Raw genomic sequence first — 13,080 nt, 5'->3', positions numbered from 1 at the left:
ACCGACGGGCATCAGGGGCCTTTCCGATGATCTTCGTGTTTTGGATGATCACATCCCGGGAGATGGCCTCTTGATGTTTGGTGCGGGCGTGATTCTTGATAGTCCCCTCTTGGGCGTGGCATGAGAGTCTCTTCTACAGGCGCATGGTAGTCATACCAACGTAGGCGCCGCTGCAACCGCGGACTGGGCATGTATACTGGTAGACCACATGCGTCTGCTTCAGGGGGTCTCGTACCTGTGGAGAGGGGTTATTTTTCATAATAAGGTCGCGCGTCCTCCGATACTGGTAGTAAATGATCAGGTCGATATTTTTGGTGTCGTCGGTCGGGGATACATTTTCAGAAATAATTTTCTTAATGGAGTCCTCTTCATCTCGGTAATGGGAACTCATGAAGGCTTTATAATACAGCTTGATATTATCATGGGGGCGGGGTTGCAGGCTCTCACTACGCGAGTCGAAGAGTGATTTGTGGTGAGAGACGTGATATTTTTTTTATTTTTCGTTCTGTTGCTTTTGAATGGATGTTTCTTATATTCATAGTCCTCCTCCTCCTCCTACTCCTTCCCCTCCTCCTCTTCCTCCTCTCCCTCCTCCGCCTCCTCCTCCTCTTCCTCCTCCTCCTCACTCCTCCTCCTCCTCCTCCTCCTCAACTATCGCAGGTTAACCTTTGCCCAACGAGACACAATTATCGGTTGTTGGTTCCTGGTGGATTCCGTCCACATCTTTGGCTTTCTGAGAGAGAGAGAGAGAGAGAGAGAGAGAGAGAGAGAGAGAGAGAGAGAGAGAGAGAGAGAGAGAGCCTATTGCTACCAAAGACTTATAACAAGACAATATCAATTATATTTTTGTATTCCCCTGCCTCTATTTATTTCTGGGTCTTCGATTATTATTATTATTATTATTATTATTATTATTATTATTAGTAAGGAGGCCTTCTCTGAGGGCAGTAGCATTGATACAATAGCTGTTTCAAGCGACATTTAATTTATATAGAAATCTTCTCGATTCTTCTTATTATCTTTTTTCTCGTCAGCATGCTGACGAGAAAAGATAATAAGAAGAATTGAGAAGATTCTATATAAATTAAGTGCCGTTGAAACAGCTATTGTATTATTATTATTATTATTATTATTATTATATTATTATTATTATTATTATTATTTTTTTTTTTTTTTTTTTTTTTTTTTTTTTTTTTTATTTTTTTTTTTTTTTTTTTTTTTTTTTTTTTTTTATCACAGTCCTCCAATTCGACTGGGTGGTATTTATAGTGTGGGGTTCCGGGTTGTATCCTGCCTCCTTAGGAGTCCATCACTTTTCTTACTATGTGTGACGTTTGTAGGATCACACTCTTCTGCATGAGTCCTGGAGCTACTTCAGCCTCTAGTTTTTCTAGATTCCTTTTCAGGGATCTTGGGGATCGTGCCTAGTGCTCCTATGATTATGGGTATGATTTCCACTGGCATATCCCATATCCTTCTTATTTCTATTTTCAGATCTTGATACTTATCCATTTTTTCCCTCTCTTTCTCTTCAACTCTGGTGTCCCATGGTATTGCGACATCAATGAGTGATACTTTCTTCTTGACTTTGTCAATCAACGTCAAGTCTGGTCTGTTTGCACGTATCACCTATCCGTCCTGATACCATAGTCCCCAGAGGATCTTTGCCTGATCGTTTTCTATCACTCCCCTCAGGTTGGGTGCTCGTAACACTTATTACTGCAAGGTAGCTGATGTTCCTTGCACAGGCTCCAGTGGAGGGCTTTTGCCACTGAATCATGCCTCTTTTTGTACTGGTTCTGAGCAAGTGCGGGCATTCGCTTGCTATGTGGTTTATGGTTTCATTTTTCGTATTGCACTTCCTACATATGGGAGAGATGTTATTTCCATCTATCGTTCTTTGAACATATCTGGTTCTTAGTGCCTGATCTTGTGCCGCTGTTATCATTCCTTCAGTTTCCTTCTTTAGCTCTCCCCTCTGTAGCCATTGCCATGTGTCATCGCTGGCTAGTTCTTTAGTCTGTCTCATGTATTGTCCGTGCATTGGTTTGTTGTGCCAGTCCTCTGTTCTGTCTGTCATTCTCTGTCTCTGTATATTTGTGGGTCTTCGTCTACTTTTATTAGTCCTTCTTCCCATGCACTCTTTAGCCACTCGTCTTCACTGGTTTTCAGATATTGCCCCAGTGCTCTGTTCTCGATGTTGACGCAGTCCTCTATACTTAGTAGTCCTCTCCCTCCTTCCTTTCGTGTTATGTATAGTCTGTCCGTATTTGCTCTTGGGTGTAGTGCTTTGTGTATTGTCATATGTTTCCTGGTTTTCTGATCTATGCTGCGGAGTTCTGCCTTCGTCCATTCCACTATTCCTGCGCTGTATCTGATTACTGGCACTGCCCATGTGTTTATGGCTTTTATCATATGTGCAAGAAACATCAGCTATCTTGCAGTAATAAGTGGTACGAGCACCAACCTGAGGGAGTGATAGAAAGCGATCATGCAAAGATCCTCTGGAACTATGGTATCAGTACGGATAGGATGATACGTGCAAACAGACCAGACTTGACGTTGATTGACAAAGTCAAGAAGGAAGTATCTCTCTTTGATGTCGCAATACCATGGGACACCAGAGTTTTAGAGAAAGAGAGGGAAAAAATGGATAAGTATCAAGATCTGAAAATAGGAATAAGAAGGATATGGGATATGCCAGTGGAAATCGTACCCATAATCATAGGAGCACTAGGCACGATCCCAAGATCCCTGAAAGGAATCTAGAAAAAACTAGAGGCTGAAGTAGCTCCAGGACTCATGCAGAAGAGTGTGATCCTAGAAACGGCACACATAGTAAGAAAAGTGATGGACTCCTAAGGAGGCAGGATACAACCCGGAACCCCACACTATAAATACCACCCAGTCGAATTGGAGGATTGTGAGATTGCAAAAAGAAAGAAAGAAAATAATAATAATAATAATAATAATAATAATAATCTAAGACCCAGAAATATACAGACAGGAGGATGAAAAACAGAACAGAGGAATGATAATGAATAATAATAAGTGGTACGAGCACCAACCTGAGGGAGTGATAGAAAACGATCATGCAAAGATCCTCTGGGACTATGGTATCAGTACGGATAGGATGATACGTGCAAACAGACCAGACTTGACGTTGATTGACAAAGTCAAGAAGGAAGTATCTCTCTTTGATGTCGCAATACCATGGGACACCAGAGTTGAAGAGAAAGAGAGGGAAAAAATGGATAAGTATCAAGATCTGAAAATAGAAATAAGAAGGATATGGGATATGCCAGTGGAAATCGTACCCATCATCATAGGAGCACTAGGCACGATCCCAAGATCCCTGAAAAGGAATCTAGAAAAACTAGAGGCTGAAGTAGCTCCAGGACTCATGCAGAAGAGTGTGATCCTACAAACGGCACACATAGTAAGAAAAGTGATGGACTCCTAAGGAGGCAGGATACAACCCGGAACCCCACACTATAAATACCACCCAGTCGAATTGGAGGATTGTGATAGAGCAAAAAGAAAGAAAGAAAAAAAAATAATAATAATAATAATCTAAGACCCAGAAATATACAGACAGGAGGATGAAAAACAGAACAGAGGAATGATAATGAATAATAATAAGTGGTACGCGCACCAACCTGAAGGAGTGATAGAAAACGATCAGGCAAAGATCCTCTGGGACTATGGTATCAGAACAGATATGGTAATACGTGCAAATAAACCAGACGCAATACCGTGGGACACCAGAGTTGAGGAGAAAGAGAGGGAAAAAATGGATAAATAATAAGACCTGAAAATAGAAATAAGAAGGATATGGGATATGCCAGTGGAAATTGCATCCATAATCATAGGAACACTAGGCAAGATCCCAAGATCCCTGAAAAGGAATCTAAAAAAAAACTAGAGGCTGAAGTAGCTCCAGTACTCATGCAGAAGAGTGTGATCCTAGAAACGGCGCACATAGTAAGAAAAGTGATGGACTCCTAAGGAGGCAGGATGCAACCCTGAACCCCACATTATAAATACCACTCAGTCGAATTTGGAGAACTGTGATAGACCAACAAAATAAATAAATAACTTATAATAATAATCGAAGACCCAGAAATATACAGAGACAGGAGAATGAAAAAACAGAACAGAGGAATGGTTAATCGGGTTCATCTCCTGAATAATAATAATAATAATAATAATAATAATAATAATAATAATAATAATAATAATAATAATAATAATAATAATAATAATAATAATAATAATCGATGACCCAGAAATATACAGACAGGTGAATGAAAAACAGAACAGAGGAATGATTAATAGGTTTCATCTCCTGAATAATAATAATAATAATAATAATAATAATAATAATAATAATAATAATAATAATAATAATCGAAGACCCAGAAATATGCAGAGACAGGTGAATGAAAGAGAGAGCAGAGGAATGGCACAACAAACCAATGCACGGACGGTACCTGAGACAGATTTATAGAACTGACCAGCAATGTAACGTGGCAGTGCCTCTCTCTCTCTCTCTCTCTCTCTCTCTCTCTCTCTCTCTCTTAGTGCCACGTTCAATGAAATCTGGAGGCAGAGCGCAATTAGACGTAACGTGTACATTAGTTTTTTATATGTGGAAGCCTTAGGCCTATACTTACGTCCATTAACCATTTCATTCATAGGCCTATGGCAGGATTTTCAAAATAGATGGATTATGAGGACTCGAGTTCTAAACCCATTCATCCTTCTTGTAAGTAAAAATAGCCAGGTTTATTGTGTACAGATGTTAAGATAAGCAATGCAACCGGAGAAATGCCACAGGATACTCTGAAATGTACTTTTCTTTTGACCATAATATAAAGTATTGCTTATTTATTTTATTTTTTTTTGGGGGGGGCATTCTCTGCTAGACACATCAAACCATACCAGAGTATTAACAATGCAGACGAGGGATTCATTCCCTAATCCCTTGCTCTCATGAAGAAATAATACAAAGGAATCTTCTTTTTATTCAAATCCTAATTTCGATAAATGATCGTAAGTTATGCATTTCTGTAATTTTCATAATACGATGTTGCTCTCTCTCTCTCTCTCTCTCTCTCCTCTCTCTCTCTCTCTCTCGAGATGTGCGTTTAAAAGAAAGTGTCTAGATTTCTCTCTCTCCCAAGTTCCTCGTTGGACGAGTGGTTTTCTAGCTCGGCTGCCAATCCGGTGGTCCGAAGTTCGATTCTCGGCTTGGCCAACGCGGAATCAGAGGAATAAATTTCTGGTGATAGAAATTCATTTCTCGATATAGTGTGGTCCGGATCCCACAATAAGCTGTAGGTCCCGTTTGCTAGGTGACTAATTGGTTCCTAGCCACGTGAAAATATCTAATCCTTCGGGCCAGCCCTAGGAGAGCTGTTAATCAGCTCAGTGGTCTGGTAAAACTAAGATATACTTAACTTCTCTCTCTACCATCCGTTAGTCCACCGTGAGAACATACATACAAATTTTGATAAACGGAAAAGAAACAGATGTGGTTTATCTAGACTTTGCAAAAGCTTTTGACAAGGTAGATCATAATATATCAGTGAAGAAAATGAATAAACATGATATAGTGGAAAAGTAGGAAGATGGATAAAAGAATTTTTACACGACAGAAAACAGATAGTTATTGCAAACGATGAAAAATCGAATGAAGCTAAGGTAATATCCGATGTGCCACAAGGTACGTGTAGCTGCATTGCTGTTTGTTATTATGATTGCAGAGATAGACAGTAATGTTAAGGACTCGGTAGTGAGTAGTTTCGCCGATGACCCAAGAATAAGTAGAAAAGTTACTTGTGATGAAGATAGGAACTCGCTACAAAGAGACCTTAACAAAGTATATGAATGGGCAGAGGTAAATAGGATGGTATTTAACTCTGATAAATTTGAATCAATAAATTATGGAGATAAAGAAGGAAAGCTATATGCATATAGGGGACCTAATAACGAGACAATCACTAATAAGGAAGCAGTTAAAGACCTTGGTGTGATGTTGAATAGGAACATGTTATGCAATGATCAAATAGCAATTCTATTGGCAAAATGCATAGTAAAAATGGGAATGTTGTTAGTGCACTTCAAAACAAGAAAAGCTGAACACATGATTATGCTTTATAAAACGTATGTTCGTAGTCCACTTGAATATTGCAATATGATATGGTACCCACACTATCAAAAGGATATTGCAAAAATAGAGAGTGAACAAAGGTCCTTTACAGCTATGATAGAAGAAGTTAAGGTTCTTGACTACTGGGAAAGACTACAATCTTTAAAATTATATAGTCTAGAAAGGAGAAGAGAACGCTACATGATAATACAGGCATGGAAAGAGATAGAAGGAATTGCCGAAAACATCATGGAGTTAAAAATATCGGAAAGAGCAAGCAGAGGTAGATTAATAGTGCCCAAAACTATACCAGGAAAAATAAGGAAAACACACCGGACATTAATCCACTACGCACCAGCATCGACAATGCAGCGTCTATTCAATGCGTTGCCAGCTCATCTGAGGAATATATCAGGAGTGAGCGTAGATGTGTTTAAGAATAAGCTCGACAAATATCTAAGCTGCATCCCAGACCATCCAAGATTGGAAGATGCAAAATATACCGGAAGATGCACTAGCAACTCTCTGGTAGACATTAGAGGTGCCTCACACTGAGGGACCTGGGGCAACCGGAACAGGATGTAAGGTCTGTAAGGTAAGGTAAGGTCTCTCTCTCTCTCTCTCTCTCTCTCTCTCTCTCTCTCTCTCTCTCTCTCTCGATGAACGTTTAAAGGGAAGTGTTCAGACCGGCCAGCCCCCCCTACCCTGCTCCTGTATGAGAGAGAGAGAGAGAGTGTTTCCAGGTATTTTCAAAGAACGACGAAATAGGTGAAATGATTTCGTTAAATACCAGAGGCAAAAAATTTGTCCCGAGTCTTAACGAAATCCACGGGGAGGGTATTGCTAAAAATGCCCTCATTTAGAAATACTTCGTTTCCTTAAGTGTCTTCAAATACTACATGAATGAGGAAAGGAAATATTAAAAAAAAAAAAATTTATAAATGGCGGAGAAAAGTGAGAGCGAAAAAACATTAATGAATTTTTCGAGAGGGTTTCATTCTGAAAAGAAAATTTCTGTACAGGCTGGGTTCAAACCCGGGAGTACTCTCAGTTCGTTCAAAAAAAAAAAAAAAAACCTGATGTATATATATATCTTTTTACGAACCGCGTTTAATTAAGCTGAATGATGATGGCTGGGTTTCGTTCATTCATTTAGATTTTGTTTGATATTTTAATTTTGTTTTTGGGAGATTTTTTTTCCGGTTTTTCGAGGCGCTGGATCACCGTAGGGTGCTATAGTACCGTCAGTGGACATCATGTGGTGCACCGTAGGCATTACTTAAGGTTCTTTCCCAGCGTGCCTTCTTCCTAAGGCCCCTAGCTGCAACCACTTTCGTGCCTTTTTACTGTACCTCCTCTCATATTCTCTTTCTTCCATCTTACTTTCCACCCTCTCCTAACAATTGTTTCAGAGTGCAACTGCTTTGAGGTTTTCCTCCTGTTACGCCTTTCATACCTTTTCACTGTCAATTTCCATTTCAGCGCTGCATGACCTCATCATAGGTCCCAGTGCTTGGCCTTTGGCCTAAATTGTATATATTCAGCTCAATTCTGACTGCATCGATTTGAATGAACGAATGCATTAGGTAATTTAATCTTCATGCGACCTTCAGCTTACTCTGGGCGCGTGCTGAAATCTACAGATCTACAGGACACTGTTCAACATGCAGATTATTTTTTACATTTTCATTCTAATAAATCAATCTCAAATATCGTATCCTAAAATTCCTGTATCTTGAACCCAATGCGAAACACCGTTTTCTGACCTTTGTAGGTTCTTCCATAGACCTTTCTAAACCTCATCCCCACCCTAACAAGAACAGCAACAACAACAACGTACTATGTAGGCTTCCTCCCCGACTAGGCCCTTTCACACTATGCGATTCTTGTCGCACCAAGATACGATTGCAGTACCGGATCTAAATGCGACACAAAATTGCGCGAATCCGACTGCCGCACAAAGTGGTGACTAGATGGAGAGGAGGAGAAAATTTTTGTCTTTATTTATTTCATTTGAGAAAAAGAAAGAAGTGAAAATCTAGAATTCACTGGGTACACACCCTTTGAATACACAAAGGCACTTGTATGGTGCATTTGCCACAATTTTCGAGGAGCTGAAGAGAGATGATGATAAATTTTTTTTATTTCTTCAGAATGTCTAAAAAAACCTTTGAGGAACTCTTGTCACGTCTACGTGACCAGTTGCTAAAAGGAAATACGACATTCAGAGATGCTATTTCGCCAGCATAACTGGCAGTTACCATCAGGTAAAAGGAAATAATATGCACCTTTCCTTGTAAATTTACTTCTCTATATAAAAATTAAAAGGGATAAACGAAAACAAGTGTTAGCTGAAACATCTCTGTTTATCAAAAGTATAAACTGAAATATCTATATCAAAAACAAAAATATTTCACCTTGATAAAAAAAAATGCATATCTCTATCTGTTTCATTAATTAATGTAAATAAAACGTAAGTGTTCAATAGGAAAACTTCTTAAAAAATCATATTTATCGAATCTTTTATATAAATTTGCCGATAACCTTCTAATAATTTCAGTATCAAAATGTATATGTAACCTAAATGAAAAAAACTGCAAATTATTTAGTAAATCATTTCTCAGTAGTTTATACTTATCCATAACTCTAGTTCTTTCTTATTTACCAATAACACTCTTTATTATTGTTATTATTATTATTATTGTATGGTGTTGTTTCGTAGCATGGAACCAGTGGTTATTCAGCAACGGGAACAACACTATTTATTTCCCTCAAATTATTTCAATACCCACTGTGCCCGATCACCAGAAGCAGTGGAAGTTTATTGCTGCCGCACGTATATGCAGGAAACAATCGCATAGTGTGAAGACAGATATTGAACGCAATGGCCAACTGCAATCGCGTCTGGGTGCAACACCGGACATGTCCAGCGGGACCTGTCGGCTGTAATGCCATGCCGGACCGGCAAATTTGCCGGACCGACATAGTGTGAAAAGGTACATTAGAGATAATTGTCGACTGCAAGCCGCATGTAGGTGCGACATCGTTTCGCATTTACGTGCGACATAGTGTGAAAGGGCCCTAAGCGAAAATGTAGGGGTGTAGGGGGAAGTTCTATCAGGAGTCCCTTCGGCCCCTATAGATGCAACCCCTTTCGTTCCTTTTACTGTTCCTCCGTTCATATTCCCTCTCTTCCATCTTACTTCCCTCAGGTTTTTCCTCCTGTCACACCTTTCAAATCTTTCACTGTCCATTTCCTTTTCAGCGCTGAATGACCTCACTGGTCCCAGCTGTTGGATTTTTTTATATATATATTTTCACATGCCATTGTTTCGGCTCGGCCAACGCAGAATCATAATAATTTATTTCTGGTAATAGAAATTCATTTCTCGATATAATGTGATTCAGATCCCACAAAAAGCTGTAGGTCCCGTTGCTAAGGAGAGCTGTTAATCAGCTCAGCGGTCTGGTAAAAGTAAGTTGTACTTAACTTATTTTTGCACTCCATTGTGGACATTTTTTCCCCCAAAATTCCTCTTTGAAACTTAAACTTGACCCAGCAGTGTCAGGAAAACACTCAGCGTGTAATCAGGAAGAACATACTACACCCAGATTCTGAAAAGTCTCCTCAACTATTTTAATACTTTCTATATATATCTTTTTATCTACTCATCTCTTAATTTGTTCATTTATTTTTTTCTAGTAACTGGTCGCGTCTCTGCTATGATTTATATTATTTTCTTTGACTTCCTTCACAGTGAACGCCATATTTCAAGTCAGTGGCCCCTTTGAATAATAATAATAATAATAATAATAATAATAATAATAATAATAATAATAATAATAATAATAATAATAATAATCAGATACAGCACAGGAATAGTGGAATGGACGAAGGCAGAACTCCGCAGCATAGATCAGAAAACCAGGAAACAAATGACAATACACAAAGCACTACACCCAAGAGCAAATACGGACAGACTATACATAACACGAAAGGAAGGAGGGAGAGGACTACTAAGTATAGAGGACTGCGTCAACATCGAAAACAGAGCGCTGGGGCAATATCTGAAAACCAGTGAAGACGAGTGGCTAAAGAGTGCATGGGAAGAAGGACTAATAAAAGTAGACGAAGACCCAGAAATATACAGAGACAGGAGAAAGACAGAAAGAACAGAGGACTGGCACAACAAACCAATGCACGGACAATACATGAGACAGACTAAAGAACTAGCCAGCGATGACAATTGGCAATGGCTACAGAGGGGAGAGCTAAAGAAGGAAACTGAAGGAATGATAACAGCGGCACAAGATCAGGCCCTAAGAACCAGATATGTTCAAAGTACGATAGACGGAAAGAAATAACATCTCTCCCATATGTAGGAAGTGCAATACGAAAAATGAAACCATAAACCACATAGCAAGTGAATGCCCGGCACTTGCACAGAACCAGTACAAACGAGGCATGATTCAGTGGCAAAAGCCCTCCACTGGAGCCTGTGCAAGAAACATCAGCTACCTTGCAGTAATAAGTGGTACGAGCACCAACCTGAAGGAGTGATAGAAAACGATCAGGCAAAGATCCTCTGGGACTATGGTATCAGAACGGATAGGGTGATACGTGCAAACAGACCAGACGTGACGTTGATTGACAAAGTCAAGAAGAAAGTATCACTCATTGATGTCGCATACCATGGGACACCAGAGTTGAAGAGAAAGAGAGGGAAAAAATGGATAAGTATCAAGATCTGAAAATAGAAATAAGAAGGATGTGGGATATGCCAGTGGAAATCGTACCCATAATCATAGGAGCACTAGGCACGATCCCAAGATCCCTGAAAAGGAATCTAGAAAAACTAGAGGCTGAAGTAGCTCCAGGACTGATGCAGAAGAGTGTGATCCTAGAAACGGCACACATAGTAAGAAAAGTGATGGACTCCTAAGGAGCAGGATGCAACCCGGAACCCCACACTATAAATACCACCCAGTCGAATTGGCAGACTGTGATAGAGCAAAAAAAAAAAAAAAAATAAAAAAAAAAATAATAATAATAATATTAATAATAATAATAATACAAAAAGGCAAAGTAACGAGAACTGAAGGGATAAAGCTACCAGATGGGAGCAACATCAAACACATAGATGAGACAGGATACAAATACCTGGGAATAATGGAAGGAGGGGATATAAAACACCAAGAGATAAAGGAAACGATCAGGAAAGAATATATGCAGAGAATCAAGGCGATACTCAAGTCAAAACTCAACGCCGGAAATATGATAAAAGCCATAAACACTGGGCAGTGCCAGTATCAGATACAGCGCAGGAATAGTGGAATGGACGAAGGCAGAACTGCCGACTTTAGATCAGAAAAACCAGGAAACATAATGACAATACACAAAGCACTACACCCAAGAGCAAATACGGACAGACTATACATAACACGAAAAGGAAGGAGGGAGAGGAACTTACTAAGTATAGAGGACTGCGTCAACATTGAGAACAGAGCACTGGGGCAATATCTGAAAACCAGTGAAGACGAGTGGCTAAAGAGTGCATGGGAAGAAGGACTAATAAAAGTAGACGAAGACCCACAAATATACAGAGACAAGAGAAAGACAGACAGAACAGAGGACTGGCACAACAAACCAATGCACGGACAATACATGAGACAGACTAAAGAACTAGCCAGCAATGAAAATTGGCAATGGCTACAGAGGGGAGAGCTAAAGAAGGAAACTGAAGGAATGATAACAGCGGCACAAGATCAGGCACTAAGAACCAGATATGTTCAAAGAACGATAGACGGAAATAACATCTCTCCCATACGTAGGAAGTGCAATATGAAAAATGAAACCATAAACTACATAGCAAGCGAATGCCCGGCACTTGCACAGAACCAGTACAAAAAGAGGCATGATTCAGTGGCAAAAGCCCTCCACTGGAGCCTGTGCAAGAAACACCAGCTACCTTGCAGTAATAAGTGGTACGAGCAACAACCTGAGGGAGTGATAGAAAACGATCACGCAAAGATCCTCTGGGACTATGGTATCAGAACGGATAGGGTGATTGACAAAGTCAAGAAGAAAGTATCACTCATTGATGTCGCAATACCATGGGACACCAGAGTTGAAGAGTAAGAGAGGGAAAAAATGGATAAGTATCAAGATCTGAAAATAGAAATAAGAAGGATATGGGATATGCCAGTGGAAATCGTACCCATAATCATAGGAGCACTAGGCACGATCCCAAGATCCCTGAAAAGGAATCTAGAAAAACTAGAGGCTGAAGTAGCTCCAGGACTCATGCAGAAGAGTGTGATCCTAGAAACGGCACACATAGTAAGGAGAGTGATGGACTCCTAAGGAGGCAGGATGCAACCCGGAAGCCCACACTATAAATACCACCCAGTCGAATTGGAGGACTGTGATAGAGTAAAAAAAAAAAAAAAATAATAATAATAATAATAATAATAATAATAAATAATAATAATATAATAATAATAATAATAATAATAATAATAATAATAATAATAATAATAATAATAATAAGATTAGACAATGGATGGAGCCAGATACAGAGAGAACAAAGATCCCCTCCATGAAAGCCTACAACACCAAGAAATTAAGGGAGAAAACATGTGAGGTCAATGAAATAATGGGCATAATACACACCACCAGTATCACTGAAACAAATAACTTGACATATGCAGGAGCAAGATTATTAGCAGAACTGATGGGGATTCGAACACCAACACCACCAGCACAACCAACCCAACAGAAACCAAAATAGCAACCTCCTTGGAAAAGGCGCCTGGAAAAGCAAATCATGGTGATGAGATCTGACTTGAGTAAACTGAAAGAGATGGCAGAAAAAAGGCTAAGAAGCAAGAAAACAAGGGAGGAACTCAACGAGAAATACAAAGTA

At 39.5% G+C, this 13,080-nt stretch overlaps 1 protein-coding gene across 1 annotated transcript in view; it reads left to right on the top strand.

Annotated features, from left to right (window-relative positions):
• Positions 1-518: 518 nt before the first annotated feature.
• The window catches only part of LOC135221372 (protein VASP homolog), a 108,939-nt gene continuing 96,377 nt past the window's right edge, over positions 519-13,080 (top strand). Inside the window, exon 1 of the mRNA XM_064259172.1 lies at positions 519-660. Within this exon, the coding sequence (XP_064115242.1) occupies positions 519-660 (142 nt within the window). The remainder of the gene's footprint in view (positions 661-13,080) is intronic.

This window comes from Macrobrachium nipponense, chromosome 2 (genome assembly GCF_015104395.2).
Source record: "Macrobrachium nipponense isolate FS-2020 chromosome 2, ASM1510439v2, whole genome shotgun sequence".
Lineage (NCBI taxonomy): Eukaryota > Metazoa > Arthropoda > Malacostraca > Decapoda > Palaemonidae > Macrobrachium > Macrobrachium nipponense.
Note: the sequence above shows the minus strand (reverse complement) of the source record. Positions and strands in the feature narration are given on the sequence as shown.